The 18,294-nt window shown below is 37.6% G+C and overlaps 2 protein-coding genes across 5 annotated transcripts; one reads left to right on the top strand and one right to left on the bottom strand.

Moving 5' to 3' along the window:
* Positions 1-670: 670 nt before the first annotated feature.
* LOC149047696 (neuropeptide FF receptor 2-like) lies at positions 671-2,269 on the bottom strand. The gene has a single exon (XM_089203664.1). It carries the CDS (start codon positions 2,105-2,107, stop codon positions 980-982), a length of 1,128 nt encoding a protein of 375 aa, XP_089059790.1. The 5' UTR covers positions 2,108-2,269; the 3' UTR covers positions 671-979.
* Positions 2,270-5,738: 3,469 nt separating this feature from the next.
* LOC113677000 (uncharacterized) lies at positions 5,739-18,235 on the top strand. 4 transcript variants are annotated; one of them, XM_089203663.1, is made up of 5 exons: positions 5,739-5,864; positions 10,811-10,949; positions 14,401-15,570; positions 16,046-16,126; positions 16,611-18,235. In XM_089203663.1, the coding sequence occupies exons 3-5, from the start codon at positions 14,518-14,520 to the stop codon at positions 17,085-17,087; spliced, it is 1,611 nt and encodes a 536-aa protein (XP_089059789.1). In that variant the 5' UTR covers positions 5,739-5,864; positions 10,811-10,949; positions 14,401-14,517; the 3' UTR covers positions 17,088-18,235. The 4 variants fall into 4 exon arrangements, with proteins under 4 accessions (XP_089059789.1, XP_089059787.1, XP_089059788.1 ...); XM_089203661.1 differs by lacking the exons at positions 5,739-5,864; positions 10,811-10,949 and adding an exon at positions 12,419-12,530; XM_089203662.1 differs by lacking the exons at positions 5,739-5,864; positions 10,811-10,949 and adding an exon at positions 12,496-12,615.
* Positions 18,236-18,294: the final 59 nt, after the last annotated feature.

Raw genomic sequence — 18,294 nt, 5'->3', positions numbered from 1 at the left:
TTGTTTCTTAACACTTGTGAGGCCATAACCCACTGTTGTGTTAAAAGTTTTAATGAAAGCCACATCCATGTGTTTTCCTTTTTCCAGATCACAAATCGCACAGTTTTTTTTGCTTGTATATTATTAACTAGAGATCGCAAATTTTTTAAGGACTACAAATAGCATGAGCCCTAGCATTTGAAAAATTTGCTCGTGCTAAATTATCCCAAATTGCACTCGGGATCATGTGATAACCTATACAAATTGTACAATGAAATTGGTCTTCGGTCAACAATCATTTTAATTGCTGGTAGGTTGATGGTAGGCGTTTAAACAAAAAACGTATCCTTTTTCTTCTTGAGGGAGGGGAAATTTAGAAATAAAAACCCCTGATTAGTTGGGATAATAAACCACAAAGTAAATGTTTAGACAGAGCACCTTCCAAACAATAGAAGTTCTGTCTTTCATTAAAAATTTCTGAACCGCAAATATCGCTTTAACGATGCAAATCATTTGTTTCCCACCTCTTTGAAACTTTGTCAGAACAATCCAACTTCACGATGTAACACCTGTGAGTTTTGATAGGAATGATTCGTTGACTCTACCGCGAGGTTGAAAATTTGATTGTATTTTTAACACGCCTAATTCTGCACTAAAAACTCTCAATTTATTTATATCAAGAATGATAACGTTTGGTTCATGAACGATTTTTTTCGTCAATGTAGTACAGTACAGTTGCTTGTTAATAAACCAACTTCAGCTACAAAAGATTTATGATAATGATCTTGCTCCACTTTTTAAATTATGTTTCTTTCATAGCTAAACTGCGAAAAATTATAAAGACTGAGGGAAAAGATTGTCTTTGTTTGCAATGACAAAACAGACTTTCGTCCAAAACTGCGTTTATGGCTACTTAAATTACATAAAAAAATTACAGGGAAGATTGCGTGAAATGTTCTCTGGGACAGAAGATCCACTGTTTGCAAATGTGGGGCGACGGCTATTGAACTCTTATGCTTGGACTTAACTGGTTACTCATTTCAACGTAAGATTCTTTCACTGTGGCAGGCAAAACTCGAGTAATTTGCCCGCCACATTGCCTTCTACGAAAGCAAAGATGGAAGCCCCTCTTAAAATTTGCGTCGCCAAACGCATATATGAACGGATTGAGTATGGAACTTGTTTGTGAAACACAATCAAATAGTGGTCTCAAAGGAAACTTATGAAATACTCCCAACCTTTTGATGGAATATGAGGCATACATATCCAGAATCATTATTGGTCCCCAGCTAATAAGAAAACTAAATACCACAAGGATAAACATTTGAATAGCTCGTAGCTTTGCTTTCGCAGCACTTCTGTTCACAGTGTTGTTCTTTTTCGTTCTTTTCCATAAGAATATGGTTATCTTGGTGTAGAAAAGTACAATTAAGAACAGCTGAAATAAAAAAGCGAACACGAAGTACATCGTGAAGGCAACTTTTCGCTCCCTTGAACCCGAGACTCCAGGGACGCAGTGCGTGTGACGAGGTTTGTATTCAAAACTTCTGGAGTTATTTGTCGTTAAATTTCGTGAAGAATATGGAATAGTTGGTCGAGGAAATTTGAAGATTTTCGAAGCCGGGGTGGCACTTGCGATGAAACCGGAAGAAATCAAGAAAGCATACAGCCAGATGAAAAATATTGTGAGATATTTTCTAGTGTTCATCGTCAAACTTTGAAGAGGATAGAGAATATGAACGTAGCGATCCAAAGCGATTGCCGTTAAGAGAACAAACAACACTGCAGCGCATGAAAATTGGGAAAATATGGCGATTTTGCAGTGCTTTGAACTCAGATCCTGCTTCTTGTCCTCTTTTTCCCGAATGACACTCACAGCTCTGTACACCAGATCTGTTATGGCCAACTGAACGATGAAGAATTGAGACAACTTTGTAGGAGATCTGCTATTCCTACATCTGTACAGACCAAAACAAACAATAACGTTTGCCACGATTCCTAGAGCCAACAGCGTCATGCTGATGATAAATAAGGTAGAAAAATACATTTTTCGTTCCATTTCCAATGCTTTGATTTCAGCATAGCGATCGCCACCCATCGGCCCAAAATATTTTGGGTGGTGACCCATGTTGAGTTAGACTTTTTCAAATCACCGACAGCTTTTTTATATTCACAAAAGTTGTACTGACAAAACTTAGCAGAGGAGAACCGACAGTAGTTGAAATCGCGTTTTCTGTTACGACGTGTAGGCGTTACTTAAAATAAGTGATCATGGTCTAATTGTTGATACCGTTCTGTGGTTGGTCAGATTCCTGATTCATTATCAGGCGATGAGAAAATGATTTATTGATTTAGTTATATGTTGTAATTGTTGTATCCGCGGTGAAATAAAGTTGCATGTAAATTTCAGTTAGCTGGCGCAGTTCCTTTGTACAGTGCGAATTTAGACGTAGATGTACCTGTTCAAACAGTAATTTCACTGAAAGTAACATGTTCTTTGTTTACAGCTCACAGCTGTTGGTTTGTTGACTTTCGTTTATAAACAGTCAACTTATTCTTTGCGAGTAATTTCCCTAAAATGTCAGATAAAGAAAAATATCTTTGACTTGGGTGTGCTAATAACATCTCGTCAGTAAGTAAATCAAAGTAAAAGAGAAAAGGAAGGACATCAGATATAGTTTAAATAAATCCAACAAAGCGTGATAACTTTCAATTAAGTTTCGTGGATCTTAGAGCACGTACTAAAGTTTTTTTTCCCGACAGAAAAAAGATGTTATCACGTTAAGAACGAGGTTTGAAAACAGTCTGGGTTAAAAGAACAAAATGAGGTCTTAATTTCAAACCTAAGTTCAAGTTTTTAGTTAATTTCTCATTATAAGACTGGTCAAAATGAGTGGAAAGACTCTTAAGTTGAAAAAAAATTATCCCCCTCTCCTCATGCAACAAAATAAACAAAAAAGGAGTCGAGAAGTCTAGCCATCCTAATAAGCAATCGTGCAATAACATATTTTGATCAAACAATACCTGCACCACCACAATTAAATTCTTAGAATGTCCTTATGTTTAGCGGAATTTCTGAGTTTTGTAGTATTTTCCTAACCCGGTATGGTATATGGGATACCCCTGAAATACTCATTTAATGTTTTACAGACACCCTGAGAACGGACATCAAGAAATTATCTGTTCGTTCATCTTTTCAAGAGGAAAATTTGCGTCACTGCCGTAATTTTCAGATTGTTTTCGGCCTACGGATTATCATCAGCGATCAACGCAGTTTTACGAGGGAGTTGTTGAAACAGTTTCCGGCACGTCCCAAACTTTGCTCTAAGCTTGGTATATGTCTCCGAACAAATACTTCTTCGTGAGGAGATTGCTAAAGCATAGTAAAACTGTTTTTGACATTGTCACTAACAGTCGCGTCACTACAGCAGGACCGACCAGTTTATTGAGATCATCACTCTCTGTCTATTTAACGGTACTGTTGGAAATCTTTTTTTTTTTCGGACAACTGACCACTTTTGACATTTCTTAAAAAAAATATTTAAAAAACTAGCTTGTTTTGTGTGAGCTAGATTGGTGTAACGGAGAAATCTCGAGGTGTTGGAGCTGAACTGAAAACACAGCTCTGGGAAGTTACAAGATGAACTTTCTCAGGTGCCTTACAGTATCAAGAGAGAGCCACATAAATTGAGCAAATTTTACAAAATAGCTGAGAATCTTGCTTTATGTTATTTGATTGAACTATTGCCCAAACTATCTGGTGAACGTACACATTTCTGTCTTAGCTTAAGGGAAAACTACGCACAATTTCCTATATTGTACGTCTATATTTCAGAAGTCTTATTTTCCATCCGCATTCTCAGCACCTAGATGTCCGAAATTCTGTATCTTCTCTTCCCTTCCTTTACAGCGAAAACTTGGTCAATTATCTTCCCCATACTCACAGCGAGTTACATGATTGTTATTTTTCAAGGCGTTTATCTTTTGATCACAACCACCTTTGACTTGGGTTTTCTAGTCTTGGAGAAAATCTTTTCAAAATAAATAGTTGTGCGTCGCCTATTTGCGTGTGCGGTCTGAATCAGTGAAACACTTTTTCTTGTATTGCCCACGGTATGCCGCCCAACGTAATGTCCTCCTTACCTCTGCCACTAATAATGTGAGACATGGTCATCGAGGTGGCGATACAAGGAAACTAAATTTTTTTATTGTAAGGTGTTGAGTCTGTAAATTGCGATGTCAATTGTGCTTTTTTTCCGCGAATTACAAATTTTATAATTAATACTAATCGCTTTTCTTTGGCCATTTTTGATTGCATAATCAGTATTCCTAGCTCTGTAAGACTAATTTGCTGCTACTGCAATTTGTGTGTGTGTGTGTGTGGTTTTTTTTTGTGTGAATGTGGGCCTTTATAAATGGAATTAAAACTTCGTAGTATTCGACCCCTCTTGATAAGCGGCCTTGTTGTTTTCAGGGAAAACAACGACAAATATGATTAAAAAATAATAATAATAAGTAAAAACATCAAAAGGTTAAAATGAAAGGGTTTGCTCTCCACGAAATTGGAGGGATCATGATTTTTATCACTTTTTTGATTTTTTTCGACTTGTTTGTGTGTTTCTACCGTTTTACAGTTTTTACAATACACTTGCCTCTTTGATTATCATAGGATAGTGTTATAATTTCGAAGCGCGTAACACAGTGAGGAAAATTGCATTCAAGAACGATATGTATAAAGATTGGCAACAAGAAATCACAGCTTTTCTCCCTTTCATATTCTTTTCTCATCGATAATTCTGAAAAAGGGACTTAAAGAAATGATTGAACGTAGCGACCATCGCTAAAATTTAATCATAAATTAATATCAGCTGTTTAGAAAGGGCAAAATCAATAATGAAGAGTCTAAGTGCGCAAACACTGCATTCCAAAATTCATTCGACCGTTTCTCAAAACTGAGAATATGAGGAGCCATCTTGTAGATGTCTATCACAAAATTCGGCTCAAAACTGTACTTTGCTGATCATACTGATAATAAACAGTTGTAACTATGACAATTAGGAGCCTCTGAATGACGTCCTGAAAACTATACCTCGTCTAGTGGATAATAGACATATGGCGCAAATACGTTGGAACTTCGTGAAATATTAAAAAAATCCTCGTCATAAACATTGCGCTTTATGCGCCAAAGCCGCACGCCTGATTTACCGTTAACTAGAGGGTTAATATGATGCTCCGCATGTAATCTAAGATTTAGAGCAACATATTTGAATAGTGTGCTTTGTCTAATTCGATTTTGCATTTGTGGAGTAGCGCCAAAAGCTGTAGACAATATTTTCTTCTTGCAAATATTGAATTTTAAATGTTCCAGGATCATTTGCATGCATAACATTACGTAATCAAGCAAAATGGTACATTGGTTTTTTTTTCTGGTTTTTGAGGTAGAAAAACCCAGGAAGAGTTGTTTTGCTTCTCAAGATCTCTTGTCACTGTATTTTAATCTGAAATTAACAGTTCCTATTCAACCAAACTGTCTGCCTGTATTGAAAACGAGTAGAACTATATTGACGGGGTAAAAACACTCCCAATTACAATTTGGACAAGAGCGACAATTAAGAAAACAATCACCATTCTCTGAAATAAGAAAAAAATTGTCAGTAGAGGAGAGATTGTTGCCAGGGCAAACGTGATGACTTCTTAACCGCGAATCTACAAATATGTTAATTCTTGATGCGAAAGATGTCAAAACCGCCCATATATCTGTCATCTTCCATCACGCAACACCACTCCGGTAGACTCGAGAACTTTTTCTTAGATAAACTTATCCAGCGTTCTTGTATGAACTGAGGTCAGCCCATCAAAAGAGTGAATATTCCTGTTTTGAAGAGGTGAGAAGCCCAAATGTAAACGAGTAGGTGAACGTGGCAAACATGTTAGCATAGAGGTGACATTAGTCAAGCCAGGCCTAAAGGCATTCCATAACGCCCTCTTGCATTGCCATTATCAGATTAAATTGAACTCTCGCAGCGGAAGGAAAGATATGAAAAGCAGTTATGAAGATAAAGAAAATACAATGATAAGTAGGAGTACAACTTTTCCGATATTTCTGCTTTCTATTACTGCGATACATGATCTCTTAATGAGTTTGAAAAAGCAATGTAAACACCATTACGACTTGCTAATTTATAAGTAGTCGAATCCACGTGGAATGTAGAATACACAGGATTTGCAAAACACACACGCTCAGGAAAAAAGGACGCGAAAGATGGGAAAAAATTAAATCGAGCGCCATACGCCATTAGCCGTTCGCGGCACTGTGCGGCAATAATCTGTATCTCAAGGTAGAGTAATTGTAAGCATTCTGCGATAAGAGCATCCTTAAAATATAGGCCTCTGGCTTACTTTTAAACAATGCCATCAGTCCTGCTACCGAGTTCTCGTCCTTCTATCGACTATGGTTCATCCCCATATGTTTCCAGCTTTCTCTCAGGCTCAACCAGTTAAAGATCTTCACTTACGATCCAGGATTTTGTACCTAACAGGATATTTGATGTAGCTTGATGCCATTCCGTTTAGAACCTTATAGGTCAGGAAAAAAGATCTTTTAAATAACCCTGAAGGGTGAAGGGCACTCGCAGTTGATGTAGTCCCATAAGTATCGGTTGGGTGTGAATTATGCCGCTGAATTCTGTACCAGTCGAATTCTGTACCAGTCGAATTCTGTGTCAGTTGAATTCTGTTGATTTCTGAGATAACTAGGGGGGACCGTAATACCTCATGGAGTTACAAAAATCTGTGCGTGAGGTTGAAGCACGCAGGCGTAAACCACAATTCTAGCAGTGTTGTTGAACAAACTATCACTTTATTAACTTTCAGCAATAGTTTAAATGCGAATAAGTGCTCTCATGCTCTTCCTTTGTTGACAGAGCCCTCAAAAATCGAAATACTGGTCGAATCCGACCTTTAGATTTCATGCATGATCTCTTGGCTCGATTACATCATCTTCTGCAACTTGGTTGAAATGATGTCGTGGATAATATTGGAATCGATGACTAAAATTGTAGACTTACAGTAACCAAGTCTCAGTTTTGTTGCATAACATCCAGCGAAGGTCAGCTCAAAATGTTACCAACAAGGTTTGAGTTTCCCTGTCAACTTTGAGTCAGAAAGATGACACGGTCAGGATAGTTGGACGTAAACAACAGATCGAGTTACATGTCATCTGTATAAAGATAACAAGATTTGTTATGCTGTCGGGTTAATGTGGCCCAGTAGACTTTTATGGAGCAGATTAAATGAGAGCCTAACTCAGACTCCTGAGCTACACCATACTGTAGACTCTTTATCGAAAATTCAATATCATTGACAAAAACAAACTGCTCGAGTGATTGAAGAGTGATGAATGAAATTAATTAGGGCTCCAAAGTTAGGTCGATTGATAATCTTGTCACTATACTCACAGTGTTAACGACTTATCGACTGTTTACATATTTATTTTTTCATTTTTTTTCCTCGCTAGCCGGTCACCGATGCTTAATACTGAACTTACCAGGATGCTTCATTTGTGCCACAAACCTCTGAAATGGCATGACACCAGTTATCAATAAAAGACCCCTATTGTGCCTATAAATAAAGGTTTTCAAGGCACTTGTTAAATTTCGTTATCCAAAAGGCCAAAAGAGGAAAATTGTGCCTTCATCGTTACAAAGGAAAAATTTCTCTGTTTTTTTTAAAAATAGTTCATATGAAAATGAACCCATAAATCCTTCAGCTACTAACGCTACCAAGAAAAATCACTCTGCAACTAACAATATCTTCACAACTACCCGTAATAATCCCTGAAAAATCATCTGAATCTGAGAAATTTTGATTTACCGCCAAAATGATTTGTGACCATTTCAATTATGACAGTGGTTAAAGATTTAAGGACTTTTAAACGTCCTAAATCAAGGAGTTCCGGTGAAGATATGGACTAGTGTGTTTATCATGGTTATTACGTAACAGAGCCACGAAGGCTGTTAATATCATCAAATAGGCTGTGATATCTGCACGCTCAGTATTTCATAGCAGCAACAAAATCTGTTGCTATAAGAAGAATTATAATCGTACTTTCCTCGCGATCAAAACTTGATGAACTAATCTGGGATTTCAACATGTGCTTGGGCTTTGGGCTTTTGCGTCCTCTCGTTGCCAAAATTGCTGAACGAACGCACAAGTTACTGAATCGGTGTATGACTAAAGGTCAGAGAAAAATAGATCGAAACTGTACTGACGCTTACATATATCTTGAGGAATATTAAACTGCAGTTTCTTTACAATTAGTTCACTGCGTTTTAGCCGAGGCTATTTTTACTGCTGAGTGTATTCAGTTAATTGTTGTGCCGCTGAAGCGTAGAGACAGACCCCCTTTGTGGTATGCACACGCAAATGTGCACTTTAAATGTGATTCAAACGACCTCGACCCCAGAAAGACTTGACTTTCGAAGACATGTGAAAGGGCGAGACGAGGGCATTCGTGAACGATGACATTAACTGGTAATTTATTGTGAAACACAGACAGTATTCAATCGACTACTCATTTACTTTGTTATGCGTGACTGCACTGTTTCGGATCGTATTGCGCATTACTATTGGACCTCATGTCGATTATATAAACATTTGCATTCAATAACACTGGAAAAGAAAATATTTCAAGTCCTCGTAACTTCAAGTCAAGTTGGCAATGACTAAGATATATCGTCCAGCTTATTGAAAACGGTTTTAATGGCAGATATAATCCCACGATATATCATTAATTCATTGATTCTAAACCTGGCTGAATAAGCCGAAGGGCAAGGATAATATGTCCTTTCCACCCTATAAACTTAAAATAGATGTGAAGAATTCTAAGAATACTGAGTTGTAGACAACAATACCTTTTAATCTTCTGGAACATCTTAAATTATATTTAGATTTGAATGGTTCGCTTGTGTGAGATTCAGAAAAAAATATGGAGAAGCTTTTTAGTCTTGACTGAATTTTTTTCCTTCGGCCTGCTGCTGATATGATACTCCAGTATCATAGTACCCAGGGGAGTTTTCTCGTAGATCACGGTTTATCTCGGACTTGATCCATCACTTCTACGCGTCATAGCCAGTTTTTCATAGCTTGATTTTTGTATTTCACATAAATATGGTAAAAGCGGTCGACTAGTTTTCCTCAATGAGTTAATACTGATCACTAATGTAAGCTTTAAAGGTGAAGAAGTTATCAATCACTTCATCAAATCAAGAACCTATCGAAAGCGGTAACAGGAAGAGAAAATAATGGCATTATTCTCTCTTGGTAACAGTCGTGACACTTGCATTTACTTGTAACAGTTGAGACACTTGCATTTGATTTGTTTTACTGCGCATCTTTCTTCGTTTGTTGCTGTTTTGTCGGTTCATCTGATTGGCTGAGCTCGTGATGCCACGTATCTTTCAAGCAGTTGCATCTCGTACAAAATAAAACTGGAGAGTCTGAACTCGAAAGCCACCGACAATGATCATGATGAACTTCTGTGAAAATAATAATCCACCCTAAATGCAATACATGACTCCAGAGAGAAAGGGAGGGTGGACAGAAGAGACGTAGGAATGTACCGCTCGAAGAACGAAAAAACGAGTCAAACGAACTAATCTACAATCAATCAGTCAGCTTATTTGGTGAAATTCACGCGTTGCCTTCGACTGGATTCGATAAATAAGCATTTCAGAGTTCCATAATAACGAAAAGCGTTGAAGGACGGTACGTTTCAGCAGGTAGGGGTAGACACAAAGGATATTCTAACTGTATGAAAGCCCAAAACGTTCCATTTCCCCAAGCATTGTTAAAACTGTCCTCCAAAATCCATACCCGTTTTCAGTTCCGGCTTCAGAGAGGTTTTCATGACACGGTTTCTAAATGCAGTACGCTTTGTTGCAGCGTGTCCCAAAGCAGAAAGAAGAAATGGAACATTAGGAATCGCACAAAAATTTAGCTCAAACTTTGTTGTTCTACCACTAAATTGGATGTTAAAAGAAAAACAAGTTTACCAGCTGCCTTGATCTCTAAATAAACCACATTTACATATGCCAATCCCCTCCTCTCCCCTCCCCTGACCAATTCAGAGGCCCTGTGTTTGGAAAACTACAGCCAGAGGAGGAAGCCCTAGGAACTCTGATTGTCCAGGATTTCACCGATGATAGTTTTTTGCCGAAATGGCTCGGGAGAAGCAATTTCAATTTCCCTCTTTTTAAAATTGTAGTTCAACGCTCGTCATAAGAGACCATGACTTATTAAGACTATATCTTTCAAAAGGACCGCAATCAAAACTGCTGACAGTGTGCACAGCGTTAGAAAAGATCTGATCAGATAAATATATAAATAACAGAACATTGAGCGGAAGGAACTTCACATCTAAGACATATTTTTTCTCCGAATAATTTGATACATTTTTAACATTAATTAACAAACAAAACATTTCAGCCGATTTCCTCTAGCATTATCTCGAAGCTTCTTCGCATAATATCTTTGGTGTAGTCTTACACTGCGGATCAGAATACAAAGCAGCAAGGTATTAAACTCGAAGCATAGAATCCGAAATTTTCTTACATTTTGGATACTGATATTGCATTAACAAACCGTATGATATTTTCTGTTTGAACGTGAGAGAGAAATATTCCATCGACAGAGTATTTAGGTCATTCTTGTTTCGATAATATATGAGTTCGTTCGGTGAAAATGGTTTGTTTAAAAGAGACCCAAACTCACATATTAACAAATTCTTTTCTCATTCTCCTCTCATGACTGTATCACATTCATCTGTCAACAGGCTTATGCAAAACAATAGGCTGTTCATTTAGGACTCCCAACTGCGCATGTCACTCTGAAGTGACAAGCCATGCACTGCGGATAAGGGCAGTCAGGCGTGTGAAGGCAGCCCAGTGTTAGGAGGACGTTTGAGATAAAAGGTGAGTTTGATTTTGGCATATTTTCAGTGGTTTTTGATTACCAAAACGACCTGAATAATGCAGTTATACGGCTAATACGTAGAAATGCTCAGAACTACTGCTAAACCGCTTGAAACCTTTCTTAAATTAGACATGCAACACAGATTAGTTCACTTAAGTGTTAAACACGTTGAAGTTAGGTGGTATTGAAACCGAGCTCAGATCTTGTCTTGATAGTGCGTCAGTCGTGAAATTTTTCCTTCACCTTCGCTTCTAGAGCTAGAGAGAGAAAACTTCGGTTTCGTAGAGGTCAAATTCCTCAGATTCAGATGATTTTAAAGACACTGACATGTAACACAGACTTTAATAACAGAATGATCTGTGGTAGTGGAATGACTCATAGAATCGTATTCCTACCACCAAAGTTCGTCAAATTGATACTCTATGAAGGTAACAACAATGTTTGCTATTCGATACATTAATCCGAACAGAAGGCAGTGCTTTTTTTTTTTATAATTTTGGCTGAACACTGCGTTGCATAAGCGGCTTTGTTTTGTGATACGAGACATAATTAACAACACATGTAGCGCCAGTAACGAATGCAAATGAAGCTGTCAAACAAACTGGAAGGTCAGCCGCAATGATAACCGCGCCACAGGAATAGCGGTAACCTTTTAGGTCTTGCGTGTCAGCAACAGAGCTTATATGACAACTTCTAGCTTTCGAGTCAGTGCATTCTGTATATGGTTGGTGGATCTGCAAACAACTACTTCAAATCTGTCCCTTGTCGATCAGGTTGGATTGTTCTCTCCAAAATAGAAATCCACAGCGAATCATAACGATTACGAACACTCCGTTTTGAGCAAACAATACAAATTCTACATGTGTGCATGCCTTTTTTTGCGGAAAATATGCTTAATTTTTTGTGTTCTTCCCTAGTCTTGTTTTGTTTCGATAAACGTACTAAAGTTTTTTGATTCTGCTCCATAGCAACAAGTGTGAGAGCAAAGAATGCCCCGAGGCCAAGAATTTTGACCTTTTTTCGCTTGAGCTGATAACATTCTCTGCAATATAATACACATAGATAGTTCAGGCAGTAAACAAAACATACTGCTGCGTGTGACAATATCAACGTTTTTTTTATTTTTTTGCAACTCATCTCATGATTTGATTTGTCTTTCTGAATCAGCGCTAATGAAAGGTATTGTCATTGCGTGATTCCAGAGCACCTCTCTAAATTCTAATTTGAACTTTCATTTCCATACGTTTAACTCCATCAATTCCAAAATTATATCTAATATGTTTTTATTTCTTCCTTAACATTTGCCATCTTAGCGACTCATGCAAGCGACTCAGTTTTGTAATGATCATGTTTTCCTTCAATTCTTCCAAAGAGTTTGGTTAACACATTGCTAGGACGCCAAATAACCCCGAAGGCGCTTCGTATAAGATAACAAAAAATTTGCATAATGGCCTTTTGAAGTGCCTTCATTTATTTTAACGAAAACAAGATAGAACAAAAGAATAGCAAGACAAAAGAAACTTGACCTGCTGAAGCCAGAGACTTGTGTTGTTGTATCACCAACGAGTTTCGAGTTACTGGTAAGTTGTATGGAAAAAATCTCCTTACATTAGCTGTCCAAGCGGCGCGGCTTGACACAAAATGATAACGACATGGGGCGAATAGGTCAGTAAAAGTTTCAAGAACATCATCTTTGCCCCAAAGCTCTCTGAAAGTAGGTTGGCCAATATGCTCCACCACCGGAATATTCAACTTTAAAAATGGTATTAATTAGCATTATCGCGACTTAAATGTGATGTACACTAAATATCCTTTAAACTCGAAGACTATTGTTACCGCTTGGAAAATGACTGGTACCATTTAAACAATGGTCAAAATGTCACTCGGAGAATTATAAGTAATTAATTGGGTGCTAGGTCCGTAAATATTCTTCCACGTCGATTCAGAATAAGACACGAACACCTTTGCTTGTTTATTCGTGAAATCGGTCACGCGGAGGCGCCAAATATTCCACATTTCACCTACAACTAACCGCACTGCGCTGGAAAAGATGTTACAAGTGAGCACGTAGATCATGTGGCCAAACGACTTAGTTAAGATAGAGTCTGTTTTATACAAATGTGTAAAGAAGTCTTCGAAATTCTGACAGAATTTTTCATTATTAGCCCTTCGAAACTTCGGTAAGTGTTTTATCTCGTGGGAATTAGTGGGCGAATATCGGCCGCTCTCGTTTTGCCAGTTACTGGCGTCGCTTTTCTTGACATTAGCACAAAGTTTAAGTTATTTAGTGCTCGCGGAGAGCTTTACAACCTCGAGACCGAAGCTATTCCGTTAAAAAGACCATACATTGTGTTATTTGCATAAAAGAGAGTTCATCTAACTGAAATCAAATTAAAGGGAGGAATGTTAACACTCGATATTGAAACCCCTAAGGAAATTCGTGGCCGGCACAACGCACAAAAACACATATTCTTATTTACAGTCTCAGTACAGGTTTACGAGGCGTTCCACGACGCGTCAGAGACGGAATTGATTGAATGTTTACACTTCTGAACGTTACGACAACAGGCACAGCTAGTGCAGATGGCCTGTTAAGGTTTAAATGGAGTTGATATGCCATGAATGGTAATGGCTTTCAGTAGTATGTTACTAACACCTGCAGATGTGCTCTCCTTAACCTTCAGTAAAAATAAAAATCATTGTTGAAGGTCAAGGATGACGTGCAAATGCAAATAGTTTTACAGCGAACTACGATCCCTTTACTCTTTACTTTAAGCTCTCTCGTTGTTGTTGTTTTAAGGTGTCAGTGACCCTTAAGGGTATTTATTTACCCAATAATTAGTGAGAAAATTCAGGAAATGTTTCTACGATTTGAGTATTTCACCAAACCGATCTCTGTAGATTTTTTACTTGCTCATTTATCGGCGCAAAATAAACGGTGCGCACGTCAAGTATGCTTAAATCTTATCTTAAGCACTTAGCTTAAAATAGTTAGCAAAACCATTATAATGCAATTTTAGCGCTGGAATAAATAAGGATTTAGCCAACTGCCCTCATTGTTTCTGCGTTTATGTTGACTTTTAAGGTCAGGAAACTCTAGCAGATAATTTGTAACGACACAAGGCAGATACGGATGGTAACTGAAGGACCATTCGCTCCGTATTGAATTACATGAGGAATATTTCGAAAAAATTTGTTCCTCGCGATCGAATTTTTCTGACCGAAGAAGTCGCATAAAGTCGACTTCTTTGCGAAGTTATTCCGACCTTTTGTTCAAATATCCACCTTTAAGACTGACAAAGCCTGTTTGCCTTCTTAGACAAAAGAACAATATCTGGAATCATTAAAGCGTTGGGATTTGTTAAGATATTTGGTTGTTGACTTCGTCATGTTCATCGATGAAAGTAGTCAGGCATCCTTTAACTATTTCCTCTCTTATTCACGTTTCAGATCACCTTTGACATCCGACTTTGACTATTTTGTCGTTCGCTGTTATCAGGACAGGAAAAAGAAGAACTACCATCTGAAATAACTTTCGTCTTTGAGGGTTTTGTGAGTGTTTACAATATGTATTCTTTGAATGACATGCCGATTGGCTGTGTAAAGATTGAAATTCCAGAAAATGGACATCAAATAATTTCTACGTGTGAGATGCCAGTGGTTAAGGTGGAAATATCAGAGGCACAGAGCAATACAATCAGTCACCAAACCATTTCAATGTCAAGGGAATCAATCCAAGAAATACCCTTACTTAGAGACGTAAACACTCAAGAAGATATACTCAACATACAAATTAGCAACGTGCAAGGAGCAATGTGTGATCAAATTGTGGAGAACAATGTTATGCCCGTCTATCAGATCGAAAATCCAGTGGATGGACTGACCAGCCAAGGAGAGCAATCTCCAACGTTTGATTTCGTCAACCAGGATAAAGTCTCGGCTGTAGGACATTTCCATGAGGAAAAACCTCCCGATCATTTGATTTCACACGAAAACGGGTTTACTGCTGAGGTTGATATTCCGTCTCAAGTTAACAATTCGCCAGTTTATGATAGGGAGACATTAAATAAGATCGAAAAGGAAGAAAAGGAGATCCCAATCCAGCAGCATAATCCCAGCGAGAGAGCTCACTGCTATCAACAGAACCACCACACGAGTAGCAATTCAGCACACCAACTTGATAGCCAAGGGTCTTTCTATAAAAATGGAACCTCTGAGAAGAGTACATCTAACCAAATGGATACCAACGGCTCGCCCTTATCAGCTTCTCTGAAATCCACTGTGCCTCTTTACCACTTTGAAGAAGTAACGACTCCCCAAACAGGAGACTGGGCAAAGGATAAGAATAATGAGATCAAGTACTACAATGGTATGCCAATGTACCCTCGTGGATACAGCTTTCAAGAATTTCAACAAAGAATTCCAGCGTGGCCAACAGAATCCCGTGATTTGGTTCCAAACAACCAGAAGGCAAGGAATTGTAATTGTAGCTGCCATGGGCAAAATATCCCATCTCGTCAATATCCAGCAGTAGATTTGAAGAACCCTCGACCCTCAGTTATCATGGTCCCTGTTGGCTGGAGCAGCAATGATCCTGGGATGTCTCATCTACCACTGGAGGTAACAAAATGTGGAATTAGCTTGAGACAGAGGGACGTTTCTACTCAGTATTATGACAGCGAAGTGACATCCCACTGAAAACTGATCCAAAAGTGTCTGAAATTGAGGTGTAACTTCTTAGCCAACATAGTCACTGGATGCAAAAATTGAATTGAATGAGGACAATCCTTTCTGCCCATTCACAAATTCTTTCAGTAAACTTTCTTGATGAGTGCTGCATCTTTGGAAAACACTTATCCATTAAGAATTGTCTAAGAATAGAAATGTCTTAAATTGAAGTGGGACTTTTTGGCCCATAAAGTCATACTGTCAGATTTTTGTAAAACACTTATTGATATGTCAGTATCTTAGATGATGTTTCCTTCGTTATCACACGCGGATAAAATTTCTTAATGTTCATAATCCACAGATAATCTTTAAGCTTGGGAGTTCAATCATGTAAATGACCACAATCTTTCCTCTTGCCTAAAAACAGGTTGATACATCGACTCACAAGCTGAATTCACAGAATCAAGGAGGAAACTGGTCCAACAGAGATGGCTTGAATAATAGTATGGTATGTGATTGTTTCTGAAATGTTACGATGTAGGCTTATTTTCACATAGTAATGTCTGTCATGTAATGTATCTATTTCACCAAGTAATTTTAATGATTTCCAAAAGCGTAGAAGAGCTAAACGAGGTTTGCATGTGTGAACTCCTTATTTGGTCGATTTCCAGTCCTTAAAGCACTTAAAGGAAAACAAAGCCTACATATGTAAAAATGGGGTATGTGTTCCTTTGTCTGAATGTATTTGTCAGACCTGTTAACCCTTTGACTCCCAAGATCTCATTAGTAATTCTCCTAACTGTCTGCCATAAAATTCCTATGATGTCAATTTGGAGAATTTGGTATTGGATCAATTAATAATCCCCTAATTGATATTTTACTTTATTCTCATCACATCTATGCTTGATATTGTATTGATATTGTAAGGAGAAATTCACTTTTCGTCACTCATGGGAGGTAAATGGTTAAAGGAGCTTTTTGGTTGTTCCCAGGATTACTCGGACGATTCAGATTCTTCTGATGATGATGAAAACGGAAAAAGAGACAAGTATTTCCGAAAGGAGATCGATGGTACTACAGCAAGATTTAAGTTGTCCAAAGAGGACTGGGCAAGAATTCCGATCAACACATTCCCCAGCGGTGGCCGATTGTTGAGTGGCGACTGGACACGAATCTTCCTCAGCAAAGTCAAAGAAAGCAACCCATGGTGCAGTTTACGCTTCAAAAATAATCACGTGAGATCAGAAAACTCTCGGAAAATCCACTCAGCAGTATTCTTCAGGGGAGGCGCGGAATGCAAGCGACCAGAATGCAACGTGAAGGTGCGATTTGTGATCCGGAAAGAAAGAGGAAAACATGTGGAGGTGACCTACCTGGGAAATATTTGCCACAGCAGTCAGCCCGGGGTAAGTGACGTCACAAGTGATAAAAGAGGAATGAAACGTGATCGTCGAACTTACTCGACTTGAACTCAGTTTCAGTCATTCACACATTAGTCAAACTATTCAAATACAAGAAATTGATTTGTTCGTATACAATTTTTATGAAAATCTATTATCATGTGTCTATGGAAAAATTTTTCGCCTGAAAGAAGGTAAATATCCATTCCCTTTACCGGCCTTTACCGTAGGCGAATAATTGTTTCAGAATATACCAGAAAAGGACCAAAATACTAGTTTGTTTAGTTTCTGTTTATATATATATATATATAAATATATATATATATATATAAGAAATAAATTGTTAATCATCCCGACTGTAACTTCAATTAGAAATTCATTCACAGTCAAGCAGAAGAGGGATTAGTTGAGGGAAAGTTTTCAGCTTTTCGATACTGTCTTGAAACAAGTCCAGATTCTCTCTTTATAGGTTCCATGTTAGGAAATGTCTAACGAATAGAATGGAGATTTATCGATCATATTGAGTGCGATGGAGTAAAACGCCTCTTAAAATTTGTCAGATTCACTCACTGAATAGCAAGACTATTCTTTCTGCTAAAAAAAATTTCTATGGGTGATATTTTTTAAAAAACTATTGTTGCACTTTGCAAGAAAGTTAACACCAAAGTAGTTGGTTTTTCTTGTGCTACTAGGTAACTTAAAAATTGTCTTTTGATATTTATGAAACTCAAATTTATGATATACTTACAGCATTCTGTATTCCTCACAAGAATTATTACAAAAAAACCTTATTTTGAAGCAGAGAGTTCTCGATACTTAAAATCTATTTTCACAAATTCAGATGCCGAAATGTAATAATGCTGCACTCTATTTTCAATTGTATCACCGGCATATTTCTGTAATGTATTCACCCCTCAAATATTTACCTCTATATTTATATACAACAAATCTAAATTGTGATTTAGGTGAATTAGTGAACACCAAAACCTAATGATTATTTACAGAAGCATTTTTGTATCCCTATATATTGATATTGTAGTATTAGGTGTTTTACACATTTACAAAGACCCAAATCACAAAGTTTTGAAAGGTGCTTCAAAATAGGTTTTTAAATGGCACATATGTTAGAAAAATGTGCCAGCATTATACGAGTTTAGACAAGCCTTCAGATTTACGAGACAATCTGAATTAAAGAACAATTTATACTCTTTCTTAAATCATGTTGCTGTTTTGCCTTATACTTGTAGTAACTCTATGGGCTTAGCCGTTTTCATGG

Source organism: Pocillopora damicornis, chromosome 4 (assembly GCF_964200805.1).
Source record: "Pocillopora damicornis chromosome 4, jaPocDami1.2, whole genome shotgun sequence".
NCBI classification, from domain to species: Eukaryota; Metazoa; Cnidaria; class Anthozoa; order Scleractinia; family Pocilloporidae; genus Pocillopora; species Pocillopora damicornis.
This window is presented reverse-complemented; position numbering and strand designations above follow the sequence as displayed.

What these genes read in the sequence shown, in the direction of transcription:
- LOC149047696 (XM_089203664.1), bottom strand. Translation starts at nt 2,107, where the DNA reads ATGGGTCACCACCCAAAATATTTTGGGCCGATGGGTGGCGATCGCTAT.
- LOC113677000 (XM_089203663.1), top strand. Translation starts at nt 14,518, where the DNA reads ATGTATTCTTTGAATGACATGCCGATTGGCTGTGTAAAGATTGAAATT. An exon ending in TGTCTCATCTACCACTGGAG is followed by an intron (nt 15,571 to 16,045) that starts GTAACAAAATGT and finishes GCCTAAAAACAG; the next exon opens with GTTGATACATCGACTCACAA. An exon ending in ATGGCTTGAATAATAGTATG is followed by an intron (nt 16,127 to 16,610) that starts GTATGTGATTGT and finishes GGTTGTTCCCAG; the next exon opens with GATTACTCGGACGATTCAGA.